This window comes from Heloderma suspectum, chromosome 5 (genome assembly GCF_057233095.1).
Source record: "Heloderma suspectum isolate Gila_16-S chromosome 5, 16-S_ref, whole genome shotgun sequence".
Taxonomy (NCBI): domain Eukaryota; kingdom Metazoa; phylum Chordata; class Lepidosauria; order Squamata; family Helodermatidae; genus Heloderma; species Heloderma suspectum.
In genome coordinates this window covers 101,308,101-101,323,791 of record NC_139462.1, presented here as the reverse complement: position 1 = coordinate 101,323,791, position 15,691 = coordinate 101,308,101, and the positions used below count along the sequence as shown (strand labels likewise).

At 43.7% G+C, this 15,691-nt stretch overlaps 1 protein-coding gene across 1 annotated transcript in view; it reads left to right on the top strand.

Annotated features, from left to right (window-relative positions):
* Positions 1–14,718, top strand: part of LIMCH1 (LIM and calponin homology domains 1) — a 273,734-nt gene extending 259,016 nt beyond the window's left edge. The window contains 5 exon segments of the mRNA XM_084859780.1: positions 298–421; positions 1,370–1,447; positions 2,356–2,464; positions 4,409–4,511; positions 8,753–14,718. Of these exon segments, the coding sequence (XP_084715906.1) occupies positions 298–421; positions 1,370–1,447; positions 2,356–2,464; positions 4,409–4,511; positions 8,753–8,778 (440 nt within the window). The 3' untranslated portion in view covers positions 8,779–14,718.
* The last annotated feature ends 973 nt before the right edge of the window (positions 14,719–15,691 follow it).

Sequence of the window (15,691 nt, the reverse complement as noted above, 5' to 3'; positions counted from 1 at the left end):
AGTAAAACTTTCCTTTTTTCTGTCCAACCCTTTATTTTTACCCCCATCTTTCACCTCTCCCCATCTTTCAAGCTAAAAATTCTCTGTGCAGAATTTTTGACTCAGACTTAACTACAAGAGAAGACCAGAGAAAAGGGCCTCGCCACACTTGACCGGCGTAACAATATAATTGTATATTATTTGAGGTTCTTTATTACTTCTTTTTCTTTTTCCTCCTATGTAGAGTTCAAAAATGCCTCTGTGACAAATGACAGCTTAATATGCAAGTTTTTACTTAATTTGAATCTTTTTCTTCAGATGTTCCATGGAATCAGCAATCATTAACTAAACAGAGCCCACGTGTTTCAGATGTCAAACAGAAAAACTCACCATACGAACATAATTTAGGTCTGCCGGTCAGTTCCACAAGAGAACTTAGAAGGTAAGTAATGTAGGCTTCTGTGCTAGTTTACATGACTAAGGACACAATCCTATGCATGTTTAGACAGAAAAAAATCCTGTAATTGTAGGAGTTTTTTCTGCCTAAACATGCATAGGATTGCACCCTAACCTGCATAGTAAGAGCATTAATCTGCATAGTAAGAGATAGTACTGATAGTACTTTTAAGGTAGTTGGACTTGGGGTTGGACTCGATGGTCTTATAGGCCCCTTCCAACCTACTGTTCTATGATATGATACCACAGACCCCTCAGAGAGGGACCCTGGGGAGGAGGAAGAGGTTGTCTTGGGAGTCCTGTGTTTGCTGACCCTGTCCAAAGTGCAGACTAGCAAAACCAACTACTGGGCCACCCTGTGGGAAAGAATATTGCATCTGACAGGTGGTTGATACAAATGTAGATCATGTGGTAAAATGATCCTGGATTATACTATGTCAGAAGATAGGTGGAGATCGTGCGATTGAAGGCTTCTGCCATTATTATTAATAATAATAATACCATCATCATCATCATCTAAATGTGATATCGGGGAGAAAGCTTCCAGCCAAGCCTTCACCCCATAATGATAGTTCTGAATATGTAGGGCGATTTGTTTGTTCGTATGAGGGACCATTTAAACTTGTAACCCCTCATCTGGAGTTTGAAGGAGCATGGCCCAAGAAAAGTTTTACCATAAGGTCTGTGGTTTGCATAGGCCTGACGTTAGCTCCTAAGCCAGAAACCCAGCCCGCTCAGGTCTGGGGCCTAAACCCCCTTAGGGGTCTGCCAACACACCAATCCTGCCTGAGGCAGAAGAAGGCCTTCCTAGAGGCCACTCAGAATTTGAGGCTCCAAGCCAGGGCCTGCCCCATTTCCCTCCCAGCCCTGAACTGAGGGATGAAACATTTATTTCAGAAACTTCACCAGAGTTCTTTTCTGCTTCGTACTTCAGGGCGGGCTGTCAAGAGAGCTCTAGAACTGGTCCAGGATCACCAGGTTCTCCTACAATTCAGAGCCAGTCACCTAACAGGTATAAAAGGCCAATAAGGAATCTTGCAAGCTGATTAACTGCTCTACAAAGTTATGATCAGAAGCCAAACTTTCTAACTGGTGAACATAGTTTTGAGCAGTTCATGTGTGCGAATAGGGAGATTGAATATTCTTGAAGATATGTATTACATTTGATAATATTTATGAGCTGATTTTACAAATAATCAGATGTTGCTCCTGTGCTACATTCAGTGGAGCCAGGGCTTGTGGGAGATGGTGGATCTAACTGCAGGGTTCCAACAACACACCATGGACTTGGAGCTCATCCACACACTGCTTATGTTAGGAGGAACTCATACAGTAACTATAATAGTATTTGTTGTACGTGCCTGTGAGTGCCTCAGCCAGCACCACTTACCCGCTAGGCCGCACAGCTGACAGGATTATGGAAACAACATGAACTGTGCTGCAGTCTGTTTGTTGTCCACCAGGGGGTGCTCTGATGAAGAAAATGCCAGCCGTTTCCACTCCAGATGCTTCCTGTAATTTGGTTGTGCGCTGCAAATGACATCCTGGAGCCCAGGCAGCCACCATGCATAATGTGGCCTTAGTACAAGGCTTCAAAAATGTGGGTAGCCCTCCCACCTGATCTCTCAGAGGCAAGGGGCAAAGGATTCCCTGCTTGGCTAGTAATGGCTGAGCAGCTGCAGTCTTCCTCCGCTCAGTGGCTAGCTGGGAACCTTTATCTATTTTATTTATTATTTTATTTATTAAATGTATATACAGCCCAATTGGCAAATGCCCTCAGAGCGATTACATTCATAAAAACATATTAACCTTTCCAAGGCACTGGCAGCTTCCCTCCCATACAGCCAGCCGCTGGGGCATGGCATTCATTGGGACCACAGCATTTGGGGGAAAGAGTTTAACCCAGTCTTGTCATTTCAGGTCTATCAGTGGAAAGAAGCTCTGCTCCAGCTGCGGACAACCTCTGGGGAAAGGCGCTGCCATGATCATCGAGACACTGGGTCTTTACTTCCATATTCAGTGCTTCAGGGTAGGATTGACTTGTGAATACTTATTCTTCCCCACTAAAGGCTGGCCTGCTGATTTCCTTCTCCCTATGGCAAAAAGTTTCTCGTTGGCAGCTCCCTCACCACAGCTGAGATGTCTAGTGGTGCTTGCCATGGGGATCCCTCACCCCTCTGTGCCAGTGCCAAATGTTTTAGGGGGCACCTGCCATCCTGAGTGCTTGTGTAGTGAGCTGCTCTAGATGTTACAGCCAGATTGAAGAGAAATCCCACCAGAGCTTCTCCTGCCAGGGGTTATAAGGTATCATTATGAAGATGGACCCTTAGAAGCATTGCATAACAGTTCTTCATATATATTTCTCTGTGAGGGTAAAAGGAATAAAAATAGGATATACATCAGGAGTAGTGAACTTCAGGCCCAGGGGCCAAATCCAGCCCTCTTGGGGTCTCAATTTGGCCCTCCAGTGTTCCCCAGGTGGTTCCCCCACCTTTCCCCCAAACATCAATCATTTGGTATTTGGCCGGCTTTTGTGCAATTTTTCACCATCTAAAAGGCTGAAGTACCTCTCCTAAGGCTTTGCGCGACAATATGGCAGTAAGAGCTTTAAGCTACAACATGCTGGTATGTTTTGTATTTTTGCCCTCACCTCCTTTGCCTTTGTCCCTGCCAAGCACTGGAATGTGGACCCCAAGACCTTCTCTGAAATCGAATTCAGCCCTCAAGTTGAAGGTTCCCCATCCTGATGTACATAGAAACACTTGGTGCCCTCTGTTCGCTCCCCCCCCCCTTTTATGGCTTTTTCTTGCCCTGTAAACAGTCTTCCTCTCTCTTGTCACCTAGTCCAGAGGTTATCAAACTCTGGCCTGTAGATCACTGGTGGTTCCTGGAAAGGTTGCAGAACCATTGACAATATCTGTACTTGACCCTGCATTGGATTTATTTTTTCTGACTATGGAGAATAGAGGCCATTTTAACCAGATCGATTGTTAAGCAGACTAACAGGGCCTAGAGCCCATGTTTTTCATAATATGGTCCTGGGAAGTGTACTAGTTTTCCCCTTAAATTGTACTAGTCAAAGGGGGCTGGCCTTGGGTGCTGGTTTTGACAATGATGCTGAAGAAAAGATGCTTTCTGTGAACAGCTAAAGGGAAAATGGGCTGGCTGACATCAGAGGGAAGGGAGGTTCCTGCCCCTTGACATGATCTGGCCCTCCCAATTGATCCTGGGAGGCAATCCAGGCCACAGGACCAATCCAGTTCGCTGCCCCTGCTGAAGTGGATTGAGTGTTAGACTTGGACTGTGGAGAGCAACCAGTGAAAGACCTTTTGTCTTTTAATCCAAATAAGGTTCCGGCTGACATGGCATGTCTGCACCACTGACGTAAGCTGTCATTCCCTATCCCTAAGGAATCCTGAGAACTGTAGACCTGCATGAGGTCTAGGGCAGGGGTGGGCAACATGCAGGCTGCATGAGGCCCCCACTGCTCCCTGATTTTTTGTTTTAAGTTCTTTCTTTTTCATTTACAAACAAAATGACACTCTGTAATGGCTACAGAGCACTAAGAGGTTCTAATTGAGCTTGTTTCCAAGCTAAATGTGTCCATTTTACCACTCCATAGCACCAAAGGGTCAAATTTGCTTGCAAACAAGCAAAATTTTAACCCTTTTAATGCTTCTGAGCAATTCAGCAGCAAATTGGTGATTTCTTTTAACCTAGCGCGGACTACAGGGGGAAGGTCCAGGGGGGTAAAAACAGCCCCACGGACCTCCCACAGTTTCCCACCCCTGGTCTAGAAATATAGAAGAGTGAATTTTTTTAGCACTGTCCCCAAAGTACAATTCCCAGGATTCAGGGAGGGAGGGGCACCATGACAGGTAAGTTGATATAAAACCAATAAATGTTTGTGGTGTAGATATCCTCTGCATATATTATATAACCCTTTCTGTATCCCCTGCTTGTCAATAAATAGTGTGGAATTTGCAAGGGGCAGCTTGGAGATGCGTTGAGCGGAACAGATGTCCGGATTAGAAATGGTCTTCTCAACTGCAATGATTGTTACATCAGATCCAGGAGTAAGTACCACTGGCTGTTCTCAGTTTGATATATCCCATTTTGTTTTGTGTTATTTTCTTTTCAACACTGCATACTGCAGCAGCCTTGCAAATATATCCAGAACCTATACTAGCCCACAAAACCTTCTATGAGTCCACTTATCCATACATACCAGTTGGTTTCCCAGAATAACTTGTGGCACATCAAAGAAACTCATGAACAAATGAGCCAACCAAAACTAAGCACTTCACAGCACAATCTTATGTTTGTTTATTCAGAAGCAAGGCCTAAATTATGTTTAGGACTGCATCCTAGCAGTGCAAATCTTACAGACATTTACTCATCTAGTCCAACTGTGTTCAACAGGACTTACGTCCAGGTAAGTGTGCATATAGGATTGCAGGCTTAAAGTCGTCTTTGATATCAACTGGAGAGCACTTACTTAACTATCCCACTGAAATCAGAGGGACTTAAAAGTGCTTAAATTGGGATTGATCATACCTGGTCACATGGAGGCAGTTTGCACCTGTCCTGGAAGAACAGACAAGTAGCTATTTACATGTTTGTCCAACATATAATCTTGAAATGATTTTAGTTTCTTGTTGAAAAGAATTTCAAGTGTATATCAGTCATATGGCAATATGCATTGAACATCATTTCCCTGCTTCCTTTTTTTAAATCTATTTATGTATTTATTACGTTTATAAACCTCCAAGGAGCTCAGGGCAGTATTAATTATTCCTCCCTCCCCACCCCATTTTATTGTAACAACAACCTTGTGGGGTAGGTTGGGCTGAGAGACAGTGACTGTCCCAAGGTCACCCAGCAGGCTTCTTGGCTGAGTGGGGATTTGAATCTGGGTCTCCCAAATTCCATTCTGATCATCTAACCTATACACTACAGTGAATGGTGATTTTTATAATGACTTCTTTTAAGTGTATAGGCCAGCATTCCCCAACCTGGTGCCCTCTAGTTATGCTGGACTGCAAGTCCCATCATTTCTAGCCAGCAAGGCCATTGGCTGCCTGGGAATGATGGGAGTTGTATTGCAACACAACTAGAAGGCCCTGGCTGTTACAGACTTTGCCCCAGATCTTTTCCCTGTCAGTTGCATTGTTACCTGAAAAGATTACACAAAGAAAAATAAACAGTATCTAGCGTCATTGAGACTAATCCTTAATTATGAGACTTAATCCTTTAAAAAGTTGGCTTTGGTACATAGAAGAGGGGATGCTAGCATGTTTTTTTTAGCATAATCCCTGTATGCTGGAACGGTGAAGGAACCCACAGGATACTCATATCTGCATAAACGTTGCAGAGTTCATGTTCTACTTCTTCACCCATGTAATTTTTAAAACAGGCACAGGAGCTAAGGCTGCAGCAGGGTGGGGGTGGGGGGTGCAGCAGAGGGAGAAACATCCTCGATTTGTCCTGATTTGGTGATGACTCTAGCCCTATTCAGGCATTCAGAAAGGATCCATGGGGGCTCTCCATGCAATTGAAAACCCTGATTTCCCAGTGTTCTCAGTTGCATGGAGAGGCCACATGGATAGAGGAGGCTCTCCTCTTCAGACAGTCACCCTTCACAAATAGAGGGCCACAAGCCTGAGGAGGGGGTGAGGTGGGGCTGGAGTGCTCCCTCCCCTCCCGTGTTGATTTTAACCCCTTTCTGAACACCTGAATAGGGCTTCTAGTGTTGGCAAGTAGAGCTCCTGTTCAGACCTTGCCAATTCAGGTCTGCATGCCTGTCCCTCAACCCACTTTAAGCGTGTTCTGGCAAGGGCCTGAATAGGGCTTATTTCTCCTTTTTTTTCTTTCAAATATCAGTGTAAGATGCCTGGAGGAGACAGAGACTGTTCCTGCCTCTCTCCATTAGCCTATTTGCACTGATCTTTCAGCTAAAGACAGTGCAGAGTACATTTCGTGCTATACCACCTGCCTTCCCCACACCCAATAGCCCACCTCATGCTAATTTAGCACAAGAAAACCTGTGCCAGGCAGCCTCAAGAGCAATGTTGCCCCTGTCTGCTGGTGCATGTTATGGATATTGGAAAGAACCACAGCAGATGTACATCTGTTTTTTCTGAGAAAGAAAATCTGGGGTTTTTTAAAAGAGGAGAGCTTGTTGAGCTTGGAAACATTTCCACATTCTGCAAGGTAGAGGGTGCTGTTATGTAGCTTCTCAGCCATTTGATTTCGTAGCTGAGCAGCTTTTTTTCAACCCACATTCTCCTTTGACTTAGAATCTAACTACATATCTTGCTATATAGCAAGGACCACTGGCCAATTTCTACTAGATTGTTTGGGTGTGCCTGTCGCTCTTGATTCTTGCAAAAGATACTGGTCTAGATGGATTTAGGTCCAAACCAGAAGGATGCTTCTTGACCAAGAAATGCATCCTCAGGATTGCTTAATATGCATTAGTTATGTCTTAACTGTTAAGAGATACCAAGAAAGCACTCTTGCTTTGTACGATCAAAACACATAGGTGGATTCTAGTTCCTCTCCCAACACTCTTCCATATTCCAATCTTAAAGAGTTGGACAGAGTTTAGTGTGCAACCAAGGTTACAAGCATCTCTACACCAGCCTTAAATCCTGCATTTAAAATGGGGATTTCTGTTTCCATTTTAAATGCAGGATCACAACGGACTCCCTTTACACACACTTCCTTTTCCCCCTTCTCTGAGTCTTCCATATATTCCATTGGTCTAGCTCCTCTTCTTGCAGCTTTTCCTTTTTCACAGAGGGAATTCAAGTGGAACCCAAGCACAGTAATTTGATAGCTCATTATCTATCTATTTAAAAATGGAATAAAGGTCATTTAGTGTGGGAGACGCCCTGGAGGTTCACGACTTCATCTAAAGGGCCCACAAACTTCTGTGAGTGAGCAATCTCAATAGCAGGATAAAAGTTCCATGTGAAGAAGCCCTACAGCTTGGTGCAGTTACTCAGTTAACTGAGGTTTAGGAGTCAGGAGGAAGTGACAGGTGGTCGCACGCACTCATCCTCAACTACTTCTTCCTTGTGTGTGAATTGCCCAGTTCCCCCCAGTGTGAGCACGCAAGTATTTCTCCAGTTCCCACAGGATCCTTCTTGTACAGACCTGTCCTCCATCAAACGCTCACACTCACCCCAACCCTCAAAAAAAGGGTTCAACGTGTTGAAAGGGGCAATGTAGGATGCCTTTGCATGTAGCGGTCTAAGCACATAGGCTTCCCATGCTGACACCTCCAAACCTAATATGGGGACGGAGAGGGTGCGAAAGCTGCATCATGTCAAGGGTGGGGCCAGTGGTGGGGCCCCTCTCCACCTTTCGACACAAGGACCCCCATCATGGAATTACATGCATGTAGGGGAGTTACTGCCTTCTCTGAAATAGAACTTTCACGTATCTTCCTCCCAGACACGTGGATAACTTGCGAAACTTCTGCAGAGGCATGGGAGGTAAGAGATGGGGAATTCTATTTTGGAGAGGATGAAGGGAACAGGAAGCACAAGGTACATGCGCTTCTTGTTGCCCATGCACTAGGGTCACATCTGTGGAGGCTCTTTCCCACATGCACATCATCACTTGATGGGGGTTCCTGCCTGCCTCCACTCCATGCACTGGAGTACAATGAGAGGCAATATCCTCTCTCTTCAAAGGTATCTTAAAAGGTATAACGTGGAGGTACGGTTTTTGCCTATATCACCAACCCCACCCCTGGGGTAGCCTTTGGATTGCAAGCAGTTCCTCGCTCTTCACCTATGGACAGGTAAGGAATAAAGGCAGGATGAACATGCTGATGCTATGCAGCTTGCAGGTCTTTGGTGTGCTGAATCAACATCTTTGAGATCTGTGCAAGGCACCTCTAATTTAGCAGCATTTTTTAAGCAGGGTACCAGAACCATTTTTTCCTGTAAACATTCTCTCTCCCCACCCCCACCACCTCTCTCTCTCTCTCTTTCTCTCTCACAGACGCACACACACACACACGCACACAAAGTAGGGGAGGAAATTGTCAGTGAACAGGGGTAGTTGATATGTCTGGTGTTTTTCAGTTTATTATTTTATTATCCAGAAGGCACATTTATTTCATCTGCAGCTGTGTTTTAGAGCAAAGGTGGTCTGACTTCACTCTTACATGGTCTGTTTTGAAGAAGAAAAGAACAACCAAGAATATTAGGATATGAAGCATATAATTTAGCTGTGCATTGTTTCTGACATAATGAATAAATCCTAGCTTTCACTTCTTCCCCTTTCTTTTTTTGTAATATAGCTGCTGGCCAGCCAACAACCTTGTGACATGGACCTCAGTCTTGCTCACGTACGTTTTCTGCGAGGATTAACATCACCATTATGTTGCTGGGGCTGCTTCTGGACAATCACTTGTAAGAGCTTATGTCCATGGACTTCATAGCTCTCATCTCATTTTGAAAGGCTGGCATAAGAGGCTACATCGGCTACTTTCGAATGCAATGCATAACTTCCCTTCCTTTAATTCACTTACATTGTGTGCATGAAGTACATCTCTGGACATCTAGCTCCCCACCCTCCCATGAGAGCGTGTTCCATGCTATCAGTTACGTTTGGTTTTGGAGTCTGCTCTTTTGAAAGTAACTAGGAAATAAAGATGCAATAAACCTGTTCTGTTTTAATATGACTAGGAACTGAGAATTTTAAGTTTACACAACCTTTGTAGTTCTATAATATGCCAACATATTAACCTAATTAGTTGCGTTTGAGAGAGAGAGAGAGAGAGAGAGAGAGAGAGAGAGAGAAATCAAGCAGCATCACAGAAAGCAACTTCCTGTTTGTTACTGAAGTGGTAACTTTTTTTATACAAAGACACTAATTTGATAAAACATACTGTAATTCTGAAACATTTTACTATATTACCTTCAGTGGAGGGTAGGAATTCTATAAATAAATTATTTCACCTACAGTCATGCAATCTTTGTGTGCATAGACCAACGCTCCTTGTAATAACAAATTATTTTAATGAATGAAGGCATTAATGAACCAGTAGTTGCAGAAATTAGGAATAGCCAATTGGCAGCCAATGAGCTGGATCGACTCGGAAGCAATTTTTCCTGGCCTCTGGTAACCCTGTCCAATTTTAATGACGATGTTGTAAAGCTCAGAATTTTACTTCTAAGGAAAAAACAACCCTAACGTTACATCTCCCCTTTGGAGTTAGTACATAATGGCTCAACTGTGCCTCAGTGCATGTGTACTGTAACTGAAACCTTTAGTCCTAAATAGCCAATATATTATAGAGTCTGACCAGTTGTGAACAGCTGATCTGTACCCCATACCACTATCTAGAGTGGAGAACAGAATGGCTCCTGAGGATGCAGAATTTGGCTACCCTGAGATAATAAAAAATAAATCCTTCCTCATATAAATACTTAATATAGAACTGCCTATTATGCATGCTTCCCACAGTGTACATGGACTAGAAGCCAAGGCTGCCATTCACAGTGATGGAAAGATGCACATGCACAATAAGGGAAGATGCACACGTGCAATAAGGTCACATGCAGAAAGCTTTATCCAGTGTTAAAAGGAATGGGACAGACAGTATCCAATACTGCCATTGCACTCCTGCTCGATCTGCTGCACAAACGGGACCTACCGCTCATGCAACAGGAACCTGGCGGTTCAAAAACCAACCCCGGAAACAGGCAGAAATGCTTGTTTCCAGATTGAACAGGTCAGTGGAGCTTCCTTCTGCAAGCTCCTCTGACCTGCCCCATTCTGGAAACAAGTGTTTCCGCTCATTTTGGACTGATTTTAGAACGGCTAGCTTTCTGTTGCTGTAGCAGTGGGTAGGTTGGATATTGCCCACTGTGTGCACGTGGGAACCCTGTGGAACTTTGGATAGTAGACACATTCATTTTGCACAGAGTGGGTACACATGAAATTGAATATTCAATGATTGGTACAATTAAGGGACTCCTGATTTATGTCTCCCCCACCCCTCCTTTCAGTAAAGTTGCTACATGCGGAATCATTTGCATAGTTTATAAAATGTACCCCAGTGATCATGCACATATTGAACTAAAAGGAAAAAAAGGAACATCTAAAGGGCCCATATGAATATAAGGTATTAGTCATATGGTTTAGGATGAAATCCTCACCACACATACTTGGGAGTCGGTTCACTTGAAGCCAATGGGATCTACTTCCACATAAACATGATTATGATTAGGATATGTTTATCCAAAAAGAAACAGAGCAAGATCTCTTGCCCTTACTCACATGTCAACTGTGGGATGGATTCACTGGTGGTATTGGTCATCACATGCTGAGGCTTCACAAGCCATTGCCTTTTAAGCCTGCTCCAAATATTCCAAATGGGAACGAAGCTGGGAGTGCTTAGGAGTCAATGGTCCACAGAGAATGTTTGAACATGTATTTATTTACATCACTTTGAGACCATTCTTAAGTTACCTTAGCAGCCTGGTCTCCACTTTGCCATGATTGATTCCCACACCACTCTGATAACATATGTGATGGGTTGGGGGACCATGTGTACATTTTTTGATTACTTCCCACACCAACTGCATTGGTGTAGGAAGTAGCTACATATGCTCTTCCTGCATAGCCTCCCAATTACATATATGTAACGTGACTTCCTGGAGCAGCTTAAGAATCAACTATGAGGGAAGCAACAACAATGATGCTATTAAAATCGCTCAAGAACTATCCCTCTCCCTGATGATAATGGGAGCTTTTGAACGTATAAAAATGGAAGACAGGCCAAAATTTGATAACTGAATTTGTTGCTCGTTCAGCCTAAATGCACTGTATGGGTCTCTTATTAACATTTTACCACCGGCTATGGAACTGGTGTGCCTATCGGAGGCAGTACACTTGGTTTAGCAGTAAAATAGTGCTCTGTGAGTGGTACTATTTGGCATGTTCAGCAGGCTGAGTAAAGGAAACAGTGATTTGACAGTATATGTTGTTAGTACCAGAAGGTGGTCATTAAAAAGGAAACGAATATTTGTGCTGCCTTAAGAATACTAAAGAAAAAAAACTAAATTAATTGAGAGTCCTTGTTGTATTATGGCTATATTTACACATCAGTGGTCTCTTGCTGTGTTTGTGAGAAGAAATACCTTACATTTCTTAGGTAAGCAATAAATATTTTCTTAGGGTCACTCAGTAACTATTTATTTATATGGCTAGGCGAATCTTGACATGCAGTTGCATGCTCATACAAAAATGTCTCCTTTGCCACTTGAAAGCGTTTGTACGCTGTTGTTGTCTATTTTAAACCATATCATTGTCTGATAGGAAGTTACGCATTTCATTACAATGGTGCCTTAGAAAATACAAAGCTGTTACACAGTTGCCAGTGACACATGGATGTAATAATGGTATTTTTAAAAAGAAAAAAAATTTCCCTAGGACAGCGATTGGCATAGAAAGTGAATAGTCACTGGCGTAGTTTGTTGGGGATGCATTTGGACAGCTTTGAAGTTTGCATGGATTGTGCTGTAGTTATAATACCTCTTTGCAAAACAAGAAATGCACAATATGAAAACTGAAGCCAGAGATTCGTGTAAGCCCCTCCCCACCCCATCTGCTGCACCATTGATTACTCCCAGTGACATTCAGGCAGTCATACCCAACCTATAGACTGTCAGAGCCCTGCTAGTGTGCTGTGCGAAATGAAATGATTACATAATGAAAGGCTCCTAGGAGTCCAAAGAACAGGGGAGGCTGCCTGCTGTGTCTCTGCATGATTAACTGCTCGATCATCCTTGCCTCCTTCCCGTCAACTTAGCTGGCGGCAGATCGTTCTGCTGTGCTTCTGCATGGGGAAATACCAGTCATAGAGATGTAGCAGAATTAGCCACCTTCTGAGGAGACTTGCCGTTGCATAAATAGCTAATCTGAACTTGCTACAAGGCGGAACCCTCTAAGTCAGGGGGGAGCAGAAGGTAGATCTCCACACATTTTGGACTTCAAGCTCTCCCAAGCCCTTGCCAGTATGGCCAGTGATCAGGAATGCTGGGAGGTGAAGTCCAAAATAACTGGAGATCAACTTTCTGCCCACTGCTCTAAGTGGCTCATGCAGAAATGCTGGGAATAAGCCCTTCTGGGGCTGGGTAATTCTTTCACACGCTACAGAAGGAAACATTGTTGGGTGTAGCAGTGAAGTACGCCTGCAATTCTAATTCAAGGAAAAAGTGAGTGTCAGCTCACACAGGTTTGGGAAGCTCTGCATTAGGGGTATGAATACTGGGACTCCTATTCAGAACATGGCCTCTGCTTCTGCATAGGCTGTTCTTGAGACTCAGCCTGATGGCATGCTCCAATTTAAGCAATGCCGTTTTCAGGGGAAGGCCAAGTACTTTACCCCTGGGATACCCACATGCTCAGTTCCACAAGTCAGCTTGCAAATGGCCCTCTGTTAGCCATATGAACCAGTGAGGACTGCCTAGCTTGAAACATCTTGGAGGGCAGCAGGGGTCAGAAGCAGTGGAACAGGGAGTCCAGCCCCCCACAGTTGTAGCTGTCTAGAAGAGCCTGTACACGCACTGTGTCTGCTGCACCTCCTTTGCTGCCACTCCAAAGGAGCAGAAAGGAGAAGTGTGATGATGTGCACTGCACCTTTTAAACCTAGGTAGACATGCCAGGTAAGGACCAGATACTAACAGATGGCAGTATGGCATTCTTCTCACTACTGACACCACAGGTGTGTCCTCTGGAAGCCCTAGCTTGGGCGTGCGTTGTCATATGGCCGATGCAGCACTGGTCTGTTGTGCACACTGCTGGCTGAGAGTGGAGCAGTTGCACAACTGACCCGTGGGTTTGTGCTGATGTAGATGCACTTTTGCACATGTGTCTAGGATGCAGTGTGGCATGCAGAGAGAGTTCCCTAAGTACCAGTGGGTATTCACTGATCTCAGTGGGTATTCAGTGGATGCGCAGGAGGTTGGGACTTGGCCAGAATCCACTGCACAGTTGGACATGTTTAAGACCCTTGGAAATCGATGGTGCTTCAGTGCACTTCACTGCGCTCCTTGTGTACAATCCAGTGGGAACTTCTGTAAACCTCCCATTGAAATAAAACTTGCACAACAGCAAGAAATGATGTGTTCTTGCATGGCTCCTGTTCCTTTCAGTGGGGCTTGCACAGGGCGCTATCCCAATGGACTGTGAACACTTTCATTTACATTTGTGCACAATTTGTTTTAAATTGATGTGCAAAGTTGTGAGAATCCTGCAGAGCTACACAAATTTACAGTGCAATTCTATGCATGTCTTCTCAGAATCAGCTCCACTGAGATCAATGAGACTTACTCCCCAGGAACTGAAAACAGTAGCCTGGAAATCCTGCCAGTTTTCAGTAAGAGCATAACAGTAGCCTGAACTCTCTTTAACAGGATTTTTCATCTGCAGCATTTTATACACAAACAGAATTTTATGGTAAGGCCACTTACAAATGTAACTGACCATCTTTCTCCTCCTCTCATGTAACTGTAAGATGGCGGCAGCTAACTTCACATGTATCTAAACCTGATTAGTCAAGCACTCATGGATCACAGCTCCAATTTCTCAGCAAGCATTGACTAGTCACCAGTGCGCAGATTTTTGGGGGGCAGAGGGGGAAACTGCCAGCTCGTCCTCTTCATAAGTTCATTTCAAATTACTACACAGGAGGATTGTTCGTGCTTCATCCCTCATTATTTCCAGCTCTGTGCTGTTATAAGTGTGACATCTCCGTTGCTTCAAAAGTCTTTTTGGGAGGGTCAGTGGGGTGGCAGGAGAAAACTGTAATGATTTACTACTATGTTTGTTTTGAAATGGTAAATACGTGTTTCGAAGAGTGGTTTACTGTTGATGCGCCAATATAATATATGTAATGGGTTTTTCTAAGTGTTCCAAAAAGTGTATTTAGCTTTTCATTTCTTTAGAGAGCAGGCATAGCCATGTCATAATTATTTTTTATATATTTCAATCTCAAAACTTCATAGTGGTCCTTTATTCTTGTTATGTAGACTTAAATTCCGTTATCTACTGTAGTTACCGATACATGATATAAAAGTTGGTGAGCCAAAAGAGGGCTACTTTATATGCAACGTCACCAAATGGATTAATGTTAAATACCAATTACACTAATCTCCATTCATGATATTTATTCTAAAATGCCTCTGGAAAGTTAAAAAATGTCTAAAATACCACAGCTTTTATAGTAAATGTTATGTTTATAAATAAACATTGATTAAAATTGGTGCTGTTTGATTCCCCCCGACCTTTTTATATACATACTAAATGTTACGGGAAACATTTTATAAGTTTTGTACTTTGCTTTTGCAAGAAGCCCCAAGAGGAGTTAGTTAAAAAATCTAGCTATTTTCTGTCTTGAGATGTCTAGGTTAAACTCCTTTTGGATGGGAAGTGGACTATGGCTTGTTTCCTGAAAGCTTGTTGTTGTTGTTCAGTCGTTAAGTCATGTCCGACTCTTCGTGACCCCATGGACCACAGCACGCCAGGCCTTCCTGTCCTCCACTCTCTTCCAGAGTGTGCTCAAGTTCATATTCATTGCATCAGTGATGCTGTCTAGCCATTTCATCCTCTGCTGTCCCCTTCTCCTTTTGCCTTCAATCTTTCCCAGCATCAGGGTCTTTTCTAGTGAGTTTTCTCTTCGCATTAGGTGGCCAAAATATTTGAGCTTCTTCCATGGGGTTTTCTTGGCAAGAATACTGGAGTGGGTTGCCATTTCCTTCTCCAGTGGACCACATTTTGTCAGAACTCTCCGCCATGACCTGTCCATCTTGGGTGGCCCTGCACAGCATACCTTATGGCTTCACTGAGTTACGCAAGCCCCTTCGCCACAACAAGGCAGTGATCCATGAAGGGGATTCCTGAGAGCTGCTCATTAATAAATCAATAGTCCATAGATGCCAGTGCTGCTCCTATCCACTTTCTTACATACAGTCAGGGCCAGAAATATTGGAACAAAGATAACTGTTTTGGCAGTTGGCCTCCGTACACCACCACATTGAAGTTGAAAGGAAACACACCCAGATGGGAGCAAAGTCAGGACTTTCAGCTGTAATTCAAGGGGTTTGACAAAAGTGGGGCATTAGCCATTCAGGAAGGACAGCCAGTGGCATACACATACACCCATCATTGGTGGCTCATAAGTAATGGAACGAATGGCTGACAAACAGCTGCATAGCCAGGTGTAGCCTGT